The 15547-nt window shown below is 41.6% G+C and overlaps 1 protein-coding gene and 1 long non-coding RNA gene across 5 annotated transcripts in view; one reads left to right on the top strand and one right to left on the bottom strand.

Annotated features, from left to right (window-relative positions):
• Positions 1–4318: 4318 nt before the first annotated feature.
• LOC146394228 (uncharacterized) lies at positions 4319–14854 on the bottom strand. 3 transcript variants are annotated; one of them, XR_014799743.1, is made up of 4 exons: positions 13599–14854; positions 11566–11615; positions 5297–11415; positions 4319–5171 (listed from the first exon to the last, which is right to left on the bottom strand). It is a non-coding gene; the product is annotated as an uncharacterized LOC146394228 (long non-coding RNA). The 3 variants fall into 3 exon arrangements; XR_014799741.1 differs by lacking the exon at positions 11566–11615; XR_014799742.1 differs by lacking the exon at positions 11566–11615 and having other exon boundaries at positions 14351–14854.
• A 19-nt stretch (positions 14855–14873) lies between these two features.
• Positions 14874–15547, top strand: part of LOC146394227 (rab3 GTPase-activating protein catalytic subunit-like) — a 36470-nt gene continuing 35796 nt past the window's right edge. For both annotated transcript variants that reach the window (XM_084922853.1, XM_084922826.1), the window contains exons 1-2: positions 14874–14977; positions 15068–15123. In XM_084922853.1, coding sequence (XP_084778979.1) covers positions 14960–14977; positions 15068–15123 — 74 coding nt within the window. In that variant the 5' untranslated portion in view covers positions 14874–14959. The remainder of the gene's footprint in view (positions 14978–15067; positions 15124–15547) is intronic.

The following is a 15547-nucleotide window of genomic DNA, read 5'->3' as shown; positions in this document are numbered from 1 at the left end:
CACTGCCATGCAACATCATCTCTGATAAGGCCGCGTAATGGCTCTGTGTGTTGTGACATGTTTGGAATGAACTTTGCTAGGTATGTCACCATACCTAGAAACCGCTCCACATCTTTTTTGCACTCTGGTGTAGGCATTTTCTTTACTGCCTCTATCTTGCTCTGATCTGGTTTCAAACCATCTGCCGAGAAGATGTGGCCAAGGTATTTAATTTCCTCCAGGCCTACCTTGCATTTGTCCTTGTTCAGCTTAAAATTTTTTGCTCTTGCTCTCTCAAGCACTTGCCTCAGTCTGTCGTCATGCTGTACTTTAGTCTCTCCCCAGATCAAAAGGTCGTCTATGTATGTCTCGACGCCATCAATCCCCTCAAACAGCTGCCTCACCGTCCTGTGGAATACTTCTGGAGCTGAATTAATTCCAAAAGGTAGGCGAAGGAATCTGTAACGACCAAAAGGTGTGTTGAATGTACAGAGATGAGAGCTGGCTTCATCCAATTTAAGTTGCCAAAATCCTGAGCTTGCGTCCAGCACAGTGAAGTATTTGGCCTTTGCCAGTCGGCTCGTTATCTCTTCAACTGTTGGCAACTGGTAATGCTCTCTCATGACTGCTGTATTGAGATCACGTGGATCTAGGCAGACTCTCAGTCGTCCAGTAGCCTTTTCCACAATGACGATTGGATTCACCCACTGGGTAGGCTCTTCAATTTTTGTAATCACCTCCATTTTTTCCATTCTGTCCAGTTCTACTTTGAGTTTTTCTCTCAAAGTGACAGGGATTTTTCTCGGTGGATGAACTTTTGGTGCCACACTATCATTAATTTGAATGGTGTGTTCTCCCTCAAGGCAACCTATCCCCTCAAACACATCAGCAAATTCTTTGAAGATGTCCATTTCATCACTTTTATTCAGTGCCATCACTCTCTTGATGAGTCCCATTTCTTCACATGTTTGAATTCCCAGAATTGGCTTGGTTTCTGCTTTTACGACAATGAACTCCAAAACAAAACTTTTCTTTTTTTATTTCACTGCCCAAGTGCACTTTCCTTTAACTGCTATTTTGTCTCCGGTGTATGTTGACAACCTGACATTTGTGGGTCTAAGCATTTGCTTATTTCCTATTCTTCGTAGTAGACTGTAGGGAACCACATTGGCTTGTGCACCAGTATCAAGTTTGAATTTCACAGGTTTGTGGCCAACTTTTATTTCTACAGTCCATTCATCTGTTCGTGTCTGTGTTTTTGCATTTACAGCCCCAATGAACAGACTTGCCTGCTGATCCGTGGCTTCATCAGCGACAGTGTGCACTTTTCTCGATCTACACATTCTGGCAAAGTGATTCATTTTCTCGCAGTTCTTGCACTGTTTGCCATAAGCAGGGCATTGGCGTGATGCATGCTTAGTTCCACATCGTTTGCAATTAAACGTGCTTGCTTGGTCTTTGTCGTTCGGTTTCATCTTACTTTGTCTGTCTTTTTTGCATGTCTGCTTATGTCTCACTGCATCTACGTCTTTACTTTCATGTGCAGAGACTTGAGCATTGTGATCCTCCTCATGCATTTGCTTGATTTGAGCTTTTGTGGTCTCAGCTGCAATGCAAAGCTGAACTACTTTTTCGAGAGTAATATCATCTTCTCTTAACAGCCTTTCTCTCATTGCATCCGATGTAATTCCACACACTATGCGATCTCTGATGAGGGATTCTTGCAGTTGTCCAAATTCACATGACTTGGCCCTTAGCTTTAGCTCTGTGATGTACTGGCTAATTGGCATATCCCCTTGCACACACGTGAAAAACTTGTACCTTTCATAGGTTATGTTCTTCTTTGGGTTACAGTATTCCTCAAATTTCTCCATCATTTTCGTCAGCTTATGCTCATCACCATTTTCCGCAAACGTGAAGGTATTGTACACTTCAACCGCTTCCTCTCCAGCAACGTGAAGAAATAGTGAAGACTGTACCTTGGGTGGCTTGCTAGCCCCTCCTGTAGCCGCGAGATACAGCTCGAACCGTTGCCGAAACCGTCTCCAATTTTCCGAGAGGTTCCCTTGCAGCAAATCAAGTCCAGCTGGCGGCTTAAGCCCTTCCATGTGTGCGACACTCTTCTATAGCCTTATCAGTTCACTTCTGACACCATGTTACGATATTACTTCAGGGAGCAGACATGACACCGTCTTAGGTTTTAGCCATCACTTTTTTATTATCTCGACACCACCCTCCGGTGGCTTCCACATGAACTGCACCTTAAACAACAACCGTTCACTCATATCATGACAAGAACGATGCCACCTTGAAATGAAACCGAAAAAAATATTGAAACTGAAATAAATGTACAACGCGGCTGCGGTCACGGACAAACTTGCATGTGTCTGTTCGGGAATGGCAGATGCTGAGAGGTCCAGCGTTTACATTACCGGCTATTTCAAAGTGACAGCCTGAGGTGTTCTTCAGTAAATTGGACTACCAGACAGGAGGACCTGAGGCCCCACCGTATTATTTTCGGTAAGTTAAATGTGTGTGTAAGCTAATCCGTAACTTAGGTCCTTAGGTGAGCACTCGGCTGTAGGGGAAACTTGTTTTGTAAAGGTCGTTTAGCTAACCCGTGCAGGTGAATGAATTTACCCTGACTAAAGAAATCAAGAGAAACGCACCGGGCTGCTCAGTGACTAACCACGGTTACTGTACTTTTATTATGAGTATTATACTGTAAGAGCAACAGGCTGGACTCTGCTTCTGCTCCTGTGCAGAGCTGATTATTAAATATGTGCAAACAGCAGCACATTTTCTGTCGCTTTCCACATGTGGAACGACATTAACGCCAACTTTTAAAAAGCTGGCACTTCAGTAACCCCTCATTAGTCAATAGCTACGGATTAAATAGCAAAGCCCGATACTTATGTACTGAAACCAACTACTTCCGCTTGGCAGCTTAAGTTAAAATGTTAATTTTTTCCTCTGATTATTTTTTTAGCACTGACTCTGTATATTTTTTGTTTGTTGCAAACATTCAGGTTAAAAAAACTGTCCGAATTATATTTAATGAGGTATGTTCACAAAGTCACATGTGCAGTACTCTGTACAGCTTGCATCCTTTAGGACAAATAATTTGAAGCATTAATATTTCTTGTTCAATACTGAGCTGATAACACCTCCGTATTGTCATGGCCCTGGGTCATGTGACCCAGTATTCTGAGTTTCTTGGTGTTTTGTTATTCTTTTTAGTCTAGTTTCATTTCGGTTTATCTAGTTACATTCTGCCATGTTTCATGTCCAAGTTTTCTTTGTTTGTCAAGTTCATGTCATGTCTAATCTCCATGTTTTCTGTTTTACTTTGAAAGTCTGTATTCAATGTCAGTGTATTCAGTTTCACTTCTCCTGTCCTGTCGTTAGGTTCATGTGTGTCAGCTGTGCTCCCATGTGTGGCCACTTCCCCTGATCATCCCTCATGTGTATTTAGTCTCTGTGTTTCATACAGTCTGTGTCGCGTTGTCTGTGTACTTCCCCCCCTGGTCAAGTTAAGTGTTTTTCAGGAGTCTGTGCAGCTCATGTTTGCCATTTGGTTTATGTTGTTTTTCATGCAGCCGCACGATGAGGTTCCGTGCAGGTCATGTTCATGTCTCTTTCGTCACGCCACTTGGTTCACAGTTTCCATGCATCTGCACAGCATTCTGTTCACAGTGATCATAGTTATGCCTTTCAGTCAGGTTAGTGTTTTTCCAGTTTAGGTTTTTGGTTAGTTGCAGTCTCTGTCCCTGTTATGTTTTGTCTACTCCCTTCTGCATCAGCCCAAATAAAGGCTCGCTTTCATTTTAAGTTCACTCCCGTCTCCTCGCCTGTGTTCGCGCCTGGGTCCACCACACACACTCTCCACACGGTCTGCCCCCGCTGGCCGTGACACGTATGTTGTGACCAGGATGCAGCAGCAGACTGAACCTCGACTGAAACCTGCTCCATCATCTCATCTTTGCAGATGTCCATTTATAAAGCATCAACAACTCAAAGGTAAGCATGATATTAGAAAATGTTAGTATATAAGGCCTTTAAAACAAATAAAAAATAAACAGCTGTCAGCAGAACTGTAGGACTGAACAACTTCAGATTCCGAGTGTGTGAGGACAGAGAAGGATCAGCTCTATTTCAGATTTGAGATAAACTTTATATTTCAGTTTGTGATGATTCTGTTCTCTTTGTGATTACAGGAGCCGTCCTCAGATTCAGACCTCAGCACCACCCAGTGACAGCAGACAGATCATCCTATATCTTCAATCTTTGTAGTAACTCCAAATTAACTGAAGAAAACAGTACAAAGGTTAAAGTACCACATGTGCTGTCAGTGAAAGCTGCAGCTGTTTTATTGATAAATTTAAAGACAAAAAGTCAAAAGGATTAATCACCCATGTAACTGTGTCACTATACATCAGCATTAACAGGACCTCAGTTTGGTGTTTCAGGAAACTGCTGATCTCAGACCTGCACAGCTTCTGTTTTAAACACTGAATGTACTCGGCTACATGAAGAGCACATGATGTTTTCTCTGACACAGTTAGAGAAAACTAACCCTTGTTACTTGTATTTGAACTAAAAACTTGTGATCTGGAATTCTTTCACTGTTTTTGACAATAGTGTTATTTATCATAAAGTAATTCAGAGTCATTCATACCAGAGTAACCAGAGAGCACAACATATATTTAACTTTCTACAGGACTTAAAGCTATGATATTATGTTATATGTTATATTATATGTTGATATGTTATATTATATTATGATATTAAGTCCAGACCCTCTGAGGATTATCTGAGCACTTCTAACACTTGAGGGAAGATGAACAACTTTAATAATAGACCAACGGTCTATTTCGGCTTATTATTAAAGTTGTTCATCTTCCCTCAAGTGTTGCTGGAGTTCCTGCTTTGTGAATTCTTTTATCCTCTCCATGCACCTTGGAAGCAGGTGAAGTTGTGCCAGAAATTTTTTTTTTTTTGCTACTTCCAACATTACACAAAGCAAAGGTCTCCATCAGTGTTCATGAAATGCTGGGTTTATCCTTCTTGTGAGGGAGCTGCTGGTGAAGATCACGAGCCCTGCTTGATCCCGACGATGAGTTTCAGTCTTCCTGGTGTTTGTGAAATGATGCCTCTCACTGTGGGTCAACAGAACATCTGGCACAGGACAGCTGTAATGAAATAAATTGAAAAAGTTTTGAAAAAAAATCTTGGAAATGCCCTATATGTGAGAAGCAGATTTTGTAGATAACTAACAAGATAACTAAAAGTATAATTTTCACCATACAATTGCTACCTTGTCATCTGCTGCACTGTCTGTTTTGGGCTCTGGGCGTGTCCTTCCCAGCGCTCATGAGACTGCTTTGCTGCACTGTGGTATGAGGTGCTAACCTGTTGAGTGTTAATTTTAAAATGTATTCCACCAAAGATTATAGAAGTAACATATTCTGAATACTTTACAACTACATGAATGTCCTATTGCTGTGTGATTTATTACTATTACTGAAGGTTACTCTCCATACCAACACCAACTAGATGTTTAAATCTTAATATAAATGAGTAACAGTAGGTGCACATCAGGTAAGGCTGCACTTTTTGCAGCAATCTCGTATATAAAACAGGTCCGCGGCTCCGAACCGTAGTAAAGGGACCTCTGGCTAATACGTCGGGGTCTTTTTTTTTTTCTTTTTTTTTTCCTGGATCACCTGTTGAGAAAGAAAAAAGAAAACGAGCAGAAGAAGACTAGAGCAATAAAATAAACAACACCATGATGATCTATGGGAATATAACAGTAAATACTAAATGTTAAACATTATTGTGCAGCACGTAAGATCGACAGCGCACAGTGTGCTTTAAGGTAGGAGCCAAAAAGGAGCAGAGCAGCGGCGTTAAGGACGTCCTCGCCGTACCTGGGTCCATCAGGTCCTCCAGACGCGTGAGCAGTTTGGTGAGTTTCATCATTTGCTCCAGGAGCTGCGCCTGGATGACGGCCGATTCCAGCAATACCACCGTCTTTCACTCGCCCAGTTTGAGGACCTGCTGTCCCGCGTTGGTCCCAGCATTGCCCGCCTAGACACCAACTACAGACGCTCAATCCCACCTGCAGAGCGCCTGTCCATCTGCCTGAGGTTAGTAAAAGTGTTTAATACGGTAGTCCTTTATTGATACCTGTGCTAACATGGATGTGCTATGCTATCAATGAATGCTGTCGGTGTTTACTGATAGCAAGCTGTGGTACGGAGACGACTGTTTATAATATTTCTAGTGATACTCAGGTCTCATCAAGTCCCGATTTAATTCGATTTATGCCGTTATCAGTGTTTGAATGATAGCATGGCTGTGGTGTCATATCAATGTATGCTCTCGCTGTTTGCTGATGGGTTAATCTTTGTAGTGATACTCACTCCTTTCTTTTTATTTAGACCTGGTTTAATTCTGGGATAGTTGAATATTTGTATATAATCCCAGCAGACTGTTTTAGATTATATCTAATATATATCATGTAATTATCCTTGTAATTACAAAAGGTTTTATGTAAGATTTATGTTTTGTAATTTAAATCTGACATCACAAAAGTATTTTGGAATTTGAATAATGTATTTTGTAACTGCAGCATTTTGTCCAGGTTCCTTGCCACCGAGGACTCTTTCAGGACCATCGCATTCAGTTTTCGAGTTGGCGTGTCCTCGGTGAGCCAGATCACCCCCCAGGTAGCGACGTCCATCTGGGACTGTCTAGTGGACGACTTCATGGCTGTGCCTTCAACTGAAGACTGGCGGTCCATTACAGAGGGATTCCAGGAGCGCTGGAACTTCCCTCTCTCCCTCACAGTAGAGGTTGTATCTGCGCTCCATGGAGCTCCGTCCTGAAATTGCGGAGAAGTGTGTGAAGGCAACGTGTGTTCTCCACAATTTTCTGCGCTGTTTGGACAAGAGAGGGGCACCTGCTGTGAGGGGTGTGGCACCTGCTGTGAGGGGTGTGGCACCTGCTGTGAGGGGTGTGGCACCTGCTGTGAGGGGTGTGGCACCTGCTGTGGTGGAGCCGTTGCAAGGCCTGGGTCGTGTAGCAGCAAACAACTCCAGAGAGGCTGTCCTGGTGAGGGAGAAGTTCATGGCCCACTTCTCGGCGGAGGGAGCCGTGTCTTGGCAACCAAAGGAGTAGCCTGTTTGAAGTCTGAGTGACTTCCCCACAACGGCTCTTTTAAGAGCCACCCACAAACCTCTAAAGAGTGTTCCTGTCTTTTTTTAATTTTTCTTAATAAATGGAGCTCTACTCCAAAATAAACTAACCTCTTTTTACTCTCTTAAATAACTTGTCTTCACTATGTTCCTATATACAGTGTGATGTAAAAGTTTGGGAAACCTTATTAATAGTCATTATTTTCCTGTATGAATCGCTGTCACAGTAAAAAATGTCACTTGCATATATCATATAGGAGACACACACATTGATATACACTAAATATTCATTTCATTTCTCTTTTTTTGTGTTGCCAATTTTTTGCGGGACACGCAATCGTGTTCTCTGATTGGATAGTTAAATTTGTGATTGACATGACATTGGCCAATCAGATGAGAGGAAGAAAAATAGGGTCAAAATTCGTACTTGTAACTTTAAAGTTTAGTGCAGACTTTCACACGTATTTTTTGGATAAGTCCACACACAAATCTTTTTTACACACACAAATCCTGATTTACAAGTACAAAACTGATTTACAAGTACAAAATATTTATGACCACAATTGAGCCCATAGTAGTAAAGCACTGGAAGGATGAGGTGGAAACAAGAAGTGTGTAGATTCAGTGGACTTGGCATCCTCCATCTGCCTCCATGCTCTCTTTACTGGTCTTCTAAAAACTTCTCCTGTAGCTGTTTAAATGTTTAGGATAGCATTTAGAATTCAACGTTTGTCATTACACATGTCTAAATACAGGGTAACAAAATACAGTTTGCATCTAATCAGTAAGTGCAATAAGAGCAGATTATGTATAAGTTCAGTAGAGAGCAGATATACAGATGTACTGTTGTATACATATGTACAGATATACAGATGGTGTAACATACAGATGTTCTGTATTGCTGTACAGATGGGCAGATATACAGGTGTGCTACATATATGCAGATGTATCGGTGTGAGGTAAACAGATCTACAGAGTTCTATGAATATATCTACAGCAGTGGAAGCGTAGCTCTCTGAACAGACTGTAACAGTGAACAGTGTAGGCACTATAACAGAGACTCTGTCAGTGTCGTAAAACTATAGTAACCAATGTGAGCATGTGGTGAATGTTGAGAATGAAATGATCATGGTCACTGGGAGGAGGAGTGTAGAAGGGATCAGTGAGTGTGGATGGAAAGGCTCAGCGGGGGCTGAGTTCAGTAGGGTGACAGCTGTGGGGGAGGAGCTGTTCCTAAACCTGCTGGTTTTAGTCTGAAGGCTCCTGTAGCACCTTCTGGGGGGGAGGAGCTGTAGGAGTTTATTGGCAGGATGAGTCCCTGAGAATGATGCGTGCTCGGCATAGACATCTCTTCTTGTGGACATCCTCAATGGCAGGAAGTGGAGTCCCTGTGGTGAAAACTGCCCAACCCGCTGCAGTGCCTTGTGGCCAGCAACAGTTCCCATACCAGAGTGTGACACAGTTGGTCAGGATGCTCTCTATCACATAGTGGTAGAAGTTAACCAGTATGTCAGTAGACAGGTGGTTCTTTTTCAGTGTCCTCAAGAAAAAAAGGCGCTGATGGGCCTTCTTGACCAGGCTGGAGGTGTCAGTTGACCAGGACAGATTCTCAGAGATGTGGATCCCCAAGAACTTGAAGCTGGAGACCCATTCAACAGCTGTGCCATTTATGTAGATGGGGACATGGGGGTCTCTGTTCTCCCTCCTGAAGTCCACAATGAGCTCTTTGGTTTTGCTGGTATTCAGGTTATTGTCAGCACCACACAGCTAGGTGCTTTACTCTTCCCTGTAGCAGACTCATCATTGCCTCTGATGAGACAGTCACCGCGGTGTCATCTGCAGACTGGATGATGGAGTTGGATCCGGACCGAGGTCTGCAGTCATAGAGGAATGGGCTCAGCACACACACACACACACACACACACACACGCTCATGTCACTGAACGAATGTATTAATTCCTGTTGTATAAATAAAGAAAGCAGACGGTGACAGAGCGCGAGTCCATGAATGTCTCCTGTGCGAGCGCTCTGTGACCGTCCTCGCGAGTAAAGACAACTGCAGTGTTTGTGTTTTCTAACTCAGGTGTCTCAGCTGAAGAACTGCGGGGTGATTTTTAAAAATCCCCTGTCAGTAGTCATATACAACAGAGATTTCTGTAGTAAAAAGTGAAAAACAAACTTTTCTGTCATTTAATTGTTATTTGCTTGATGTCTTTGTGTGGCATGAATGGCAATAAAGGAGGTTTTTATCACTAGGAAAAGCTGTAAAACTTATAAAAAAAACACAGTTAAAAGTCCAAATTTCATGCTTGTGCTTCTTTGTGGTGAGCAGCAGATCCAACAAGTTAAGAATTATTAACGACTTCAAGCGAGCGTTCAGGCCTGTGAAACTCATTTAGACACTCAGACAGTGAGCCATGGCTCTGTGGTATGTGCACACATCTCTGCCATTCAAAGACACTTTGTATAACTTGATTTTATGTTATTTTTCAAATGTACATTTTCTTTTTCAACAAAGCAACATTTTATTCAGTGTTTTCATGAAAATAGTATTTTTATGCATTAAGTACTACTTGGGAGAACACACCTGAGGTCTAAGGCCTGGACAAGTTTGAAACAATGGAAAATGGCAGAAAATAAAAACAAGTCTGCACTCAGCTTTGCAGTCTACCATTGAAATGCAGTCAGATGCTGCCCACTTTATGTTTTCACGTTTTCAGTTGTTTGGTGGTGGATGAGGGAAAGGTGAGGCAGGAGGAGCAGAGGCCCGAGGCGGCCGCCGGTCCGAGTGTCAGGTGAACTGAACTTCAGGTAAGAAGTTATGACCTGCAGTGTATCTGGATCAGATATAAACCAAGTTTAGGTGGAGTTTATTTTCGTTATGCTGACTTTTTACAGTCAGTTACAATAACTCGTACTGCGTACTAGCTAGCATGATGGAGTTTCTACAGCTGGGTGGTGCTATGATGTTACTGATAGTGAACTTTATTTTATTCATAAGGTTAGTTAGTAGAGTTGCCAACCGTCCCCTAAAAAACGGAATTGTCCCGCATTCAGAGAAAATATTACTCGTTTCGTATTGAGGTGAAAAGGAGCACAGTTTGTCCCGGACTTCAGCTACAATGGAAAAAGACACAAAGCTGGATTTATTCTGTGTCTTTACACTGTCAGCTGTCTCTTCTTCTCTCATTCAATCATGAACCTGATCAATGATCAGCTGATCGGCTTTTCTCTCTCGTTAGTTTATCTCTCACTTTGCGCCAGAAAGAGGAAACCAGCGGTTGTCGCGCTAAAAAAACAGCAGCACATTTAAGCTTGATCAGCTGTTGTTAGAATTTATTTAATATTACTTTCTAGTATCAGCTGATGTTTGCTGGAGCCACAGCTGTAAACCTGCTGGTCATGATGTCGGTTTGGATATGTGGTGAGAGGGAAACATGAAGATGAAACCAGGAGATGTCCTTACTGAATCATCAGAGCTGTGATGGAGAAACAGGTTTACCTTTTAGGTGACATGAATGAGTTGAAGTTATGAACTGTTTCTGAGAGACAAATAACACCAGGATCCTTTTTTATGTAGCTGACAGCTGGTAACTGTGCAGGGGCGGGTCTAGCAAAGTGTTGCCAGGGGGCCAGGAAGGGCATTAACAGGGAGAGGGGGGCACAAGGAAATACTTTTCTTTGTTATTCTCATTTAAAATGTCTCGCTTTTATTAAATAATTATCTGAATCTTACAACCAAAGTTTTTATCTGATGTACAACATATAGAAATCATACATATATACCAACAAGACTGTACATCACTGTCACAACAGTGTTTGTTTTCATTCAAAGGCTTTATGGTTTTTCCTATAATACCTGGGGGGCCGGTCTCTAGTCAAAATGCCTGGGCCGATTTTTTGTCCCAGTCCAGCCCTGACCCCCAGCCATTAATAACTTAGATATGAAATTATATCGGGGGCCAAATATAATTGTATAAAACAGCCGTGGTTTAGAGGCTGTTTCTACCCAATAAACCATCACACAGACCCACTGTAAGCTTCACACATGTCTCAGTTTATCTGTGTGCAGTTACCTGGAGAGTCAGAAGCTGTTTCCTCTTCCTTGAAACTTGCTCCACTCCGTCTTCATCGCTGTGCTCTGCACTCTGGTTGCTCGCCCCATCATGTGAATGTTCTCAGGTGCTTTTGGCCAGAATTCATAGGACGGACACAGACAGGGTTCATGGATTACTGCCTGTATCATTAAATGAAGGAACGGGCAGAACACATATTAGTGATTCCTGAGATCAGGGACAAAACAGGTTTGAATTTTCTAAAAAATATTTTTTGATTTTTTAAAGACATATTTACATATAATTGTTACACAAAGTTTTGGCTGTCTCACCTTGTTTTGGTACAATCTGCCAGGTGTAACAATTTTTAATCATGTTTTTGCTGGAGAAGTGCAAGGTTTTAGTCAACACCATCAGACACAAAGAAATGTAAAAATATATATTTTAAATTAAGTTGCTTTCAGAAGCTTGTATTTAATCTCCATAAGAAACAATCATATTTAGCAGCATGAAAATGACATATTTATTTAGAAAATTACGTATTTTTATTGGAAGATCATGAGGGAGGAAAATATATGGTTCTTCAAAACAGAAAAATAAACAAAAAATCCATATTATGGAGTTGACAAGTGGTGACACACGAGTAGAAAGCAAGATATTATTTCTTTCAAAATGACCATTAAACCTTAACAACCTTTGTAATATCACAAGACACATCATAACAATTCTGTTTTTGCACGTCAAGTTCTACATCTTAATAGTTCACCAGCAAGTAGCTGCCTACTACTCCTTGATTCCTAAAGTTCTCTGTGGTTGTGTGTTTAGACCCTGCTGGACTTTCTCTCCTTTTGACTCTCTGTGCTTGTTTCCAAAACCTTGTCTTCTGACTTTTTTCTCTTCCTTTCAGATCACTGATGTTCTTTATTTTTCCCTCTTTCACTCTATTTCTCCATCTTTCCCTTTATGAGAAACTCAGGCTGGCTGTTAATTTTTTCTCTACTTATTTTTTGATCATCCCTGTTCCTTCTCTTTTGTTCCTCTACTGACAGCTTCCCCTTTGCTATTCTAGCCTGAAATGTACCATTTTGTAATTGCTATAATTTTTCTGAAGCATATGCATTTACACAGATTAAGGATGAATATTCACAACACAAATATGTATTAAGCAACAGAAATGCTATCCGGTCTTTAAGTCTGATGTCATTAGCCGTTTCCAGGTCCAAACTCCGCTGCAGATCCCAAAGTCAAAGGAACTCTGCGGCATCACTGAGAGTTACAAACTGTCTAAATTCTTTCATCTTTAATAAAATGATCAGTGTGGCTGTTTTACCAGGTGTATCATCCAGGCATCCATGAAAACAGAATATATGAAATTTAACAGAGTTAGAAATTAGCTCGCCGTTTTCCACCTTAACACCAGCTCTGCTATCACTTCCAACATAAATGAAGACAAAACGAAACAGCAGTGGCGTTTGTAGGGTTACTGATGTTGGACTAGCTGGTATATAATGATGTGCTACGTGATTGCTAGCGACACAGCTATGTTAGCATAACATAAACACAGTGAAACTTTTTTCCACTTGATAAAAGTTAACGTGAGGGTTCCCGATGGTTAGGCTGACAGTGATCACTGACTGTTTTTAGGGGCTTGTTCAGATTAAATAGAACAAGATAAAAAAGAATAAAAACATGTTAAAACACAACAGCCTTAATAAACACAGAGTAGTTTGGACCCGAAAGCAGGGTTCATACATCATCACTTAAAAGACCAGCTCTCGGGGCAGAGATAGCTCAGTAGATAGAGTGTTTGCCCCATGATCGTTGGGGGTTCAAATCCACCGAACAGCGGCTGCCCTGAGATACCCTTGAGCAAGGTACCGTCTCTACACACTGCTCCCCAGGTCATGGATTGGTAGCTGCCCACTGCTTCACTGAGTAAATGGGTTAAATGCAGAGGACTAAGCATTTTCCTACAGGATTAATAAAGTATACATTAACTATGAGATTCAAGATCAGGCAAATTCCATAATATTCGACACATCTGTAAAGCAGAAATATCAGTAAAATACACAGGAAGTAATATGACTGAAATAGTAATAAAAATAACTTAATATAATTAGTGAATAGGACACTTTTGTGACATTTGCCAGAATCATTAGAAAAAGGGTCAACACCGTCAGGCAAAAATCCTGATGGTGCTGACAAAATACCTACTTTCTCTCATAGCACGTTTTTCTGACAGACGCCATCTTGTTTTTCATCAGTTGCTTATGGCCTCTACTGTGGTGTTGATGCACTATGGTTGTGACACAGAGTTTTATCAGAAAGGTATGCAATAAATGAAATAAAAATTAAAAAAACTCACCAGAGCAGTGACCTCATGGCATGTGTATCAAACAGGAAGTGGTAAAGGGGTCCTCACAGTGTAAGTTACCCACAATAATTCCTGATTTTTTTGTACTTTTTAAAAAATCTGATGGTGTTGACAGAAACTTTGGACATGTTTTGTCCCTTATCTCAAGAATCACTGATATATTCTCAAAATCTTTCATAAACCGCCTGCTTTTCAGGAATGAGGTGGTAATTCGATTTTGGAGCAGTTCTTGAGCCATAACCAATGATGAGCAGCTTTCCTCACTGTCACTGGTACAGTGCTGCACTGATGCCTTCCTGAGAGCCAATGCAAGCACAAAGAGTTAAGTCAGCAGTTTGTTGATGAGCTTTCAATATTTCCTTTAACTAACGGGGAGTGAAGTCCTTTTATCTCAGGCATGTCAGGAATACTGAAACCTGGGCTGACTGACCTGACCACAGCCTCTATGACTTCAGCATCACTGTGTCCTTTACACAAGAGGCCGACTGGCCCACAGATCTTGACACCTCTCCTTACTGTCACTTCTTGAAGCCTGTTTGCTGCTGTAGGAAACACGTTTTATGGAGCTGTCAGCTGACTCGGCGATGTTCTGTTCACTCTTTGACACACACCCTGCTAATTGCTTATATTAACATCTCTTGGCTGGTCTGAGAATGGGTTGGTGTTCCCCGGACAAGCTGGAGGAGGCTTCTCTGCTTGGGCTGCTGCTGTGTTACTGCTGCATTTCTGCTCATCAGACTCACCTAATGAGATGGCTGGAACTGTTTCTTTTTGGCGAGGTGTCTGATGTCAGCTGGCAGTGATGATGATGATGCCACTCGAAGCTGCTTTTTCAAGTTTGATTCAGTTAGTCTTGAGTGGAAGCGGCTCTTTGCAAGAGTCAGTTTTGAAAAGACCTGTTCAAAATGGTACGTTGTCCCAAACAGAGATGCAAATTTCAGGGCATGTCTCGCCAGGATGGGAAAAGCCTCAGCATGAACGTACAGTTTGTGAAAGTCCAGCAGAGAGAGGCTGTTATACTTAGCTTTGAGCTCGTAGTTGTTTTGCAGCCCAATTATTTCCACTTGGAAAGTGTCTGGCACAGATGGTTGCACATTAAACGGCGTAGCAAACATCTCCAGTTCCTTTTGGATATTCTTCACATCTTGAAACCTGTCATCAAATGCCTGAATGAGTTTTGCACAACGACTGTTGTTGTGATTTGGCGCTACACAAATAAAATTGAATTGAATTTAGAATTTGTTTGTTTTATTTTATTGTGAAAGAACTATAGAGGAAGCGACTACCTTTTCGCACATGCGTAGAAAAACATCCTAGTTTCCGGAACCGATCAGGCAGCCAAAGGCAACAACATGGCTGCTGATAGCGATGTGAGTTTGTTTTGTAACATGTCAGTGTGGTTGTTAAGCGCTCTGTAACAACACGACAGCTGATTTTACGTTTACGTTTGTGTTTTGCAGCCCGAGTCGGAGGTTTTCGAGATCACCGACTTCACCACTGCGTCCGAGTGGGAGCGGTAAGCCAGCTGGTCATTACTCTGAAAACTAGGATTAGTCCACAGCTTTACGTGTTCCGCACAGCTCTCCCTCGGGAGACACGAACCTGCATTTATTTCTTCAGGCCTAAACATAACAACATGATTGTATATTACAGCGAACCTAACCTCAAATAGTCAAGCTAAAGAGTGAGGCTGTGTATCTGTGTATATACATTTACCACCACTCTGATATCGCACACCAGCGTCACTAAAACTATAACACTGCACAGATATAGATGTGCTTCCGGTGTAGATGAATAGGAAGACTGATGGCATATGTGTGAGCCATTTTTAAATAATCCTCTGGATATTGATTACCAAACAAACTATAGCCAACTAAAATGTATTATTACAAAATGTGCGTTAAATAAAAATGCATTTTCCAAGAACTGACCTGTAATTA

This window comes from Perissodus microlepis, chromosome 1, assembly GCF_051167445.1.
Source record: "Perissodus microlepis isolate ML-2025 ecotype Zambia chromosome 1, ASM5116744v1, whole genome shotgun sequence".
Taxonomy (NCBI): domain Eukaryota; kingdom Metazoa; phylum Chordata; class Actinopteri; order Cichliformes; family Cichlidae; genus Perissodus; species Perissodus microlepis.
Note: the sequence above shows the minus strand (reverse complement) of the source record. Positions and strands in the feature narration are given on the sequence as shown.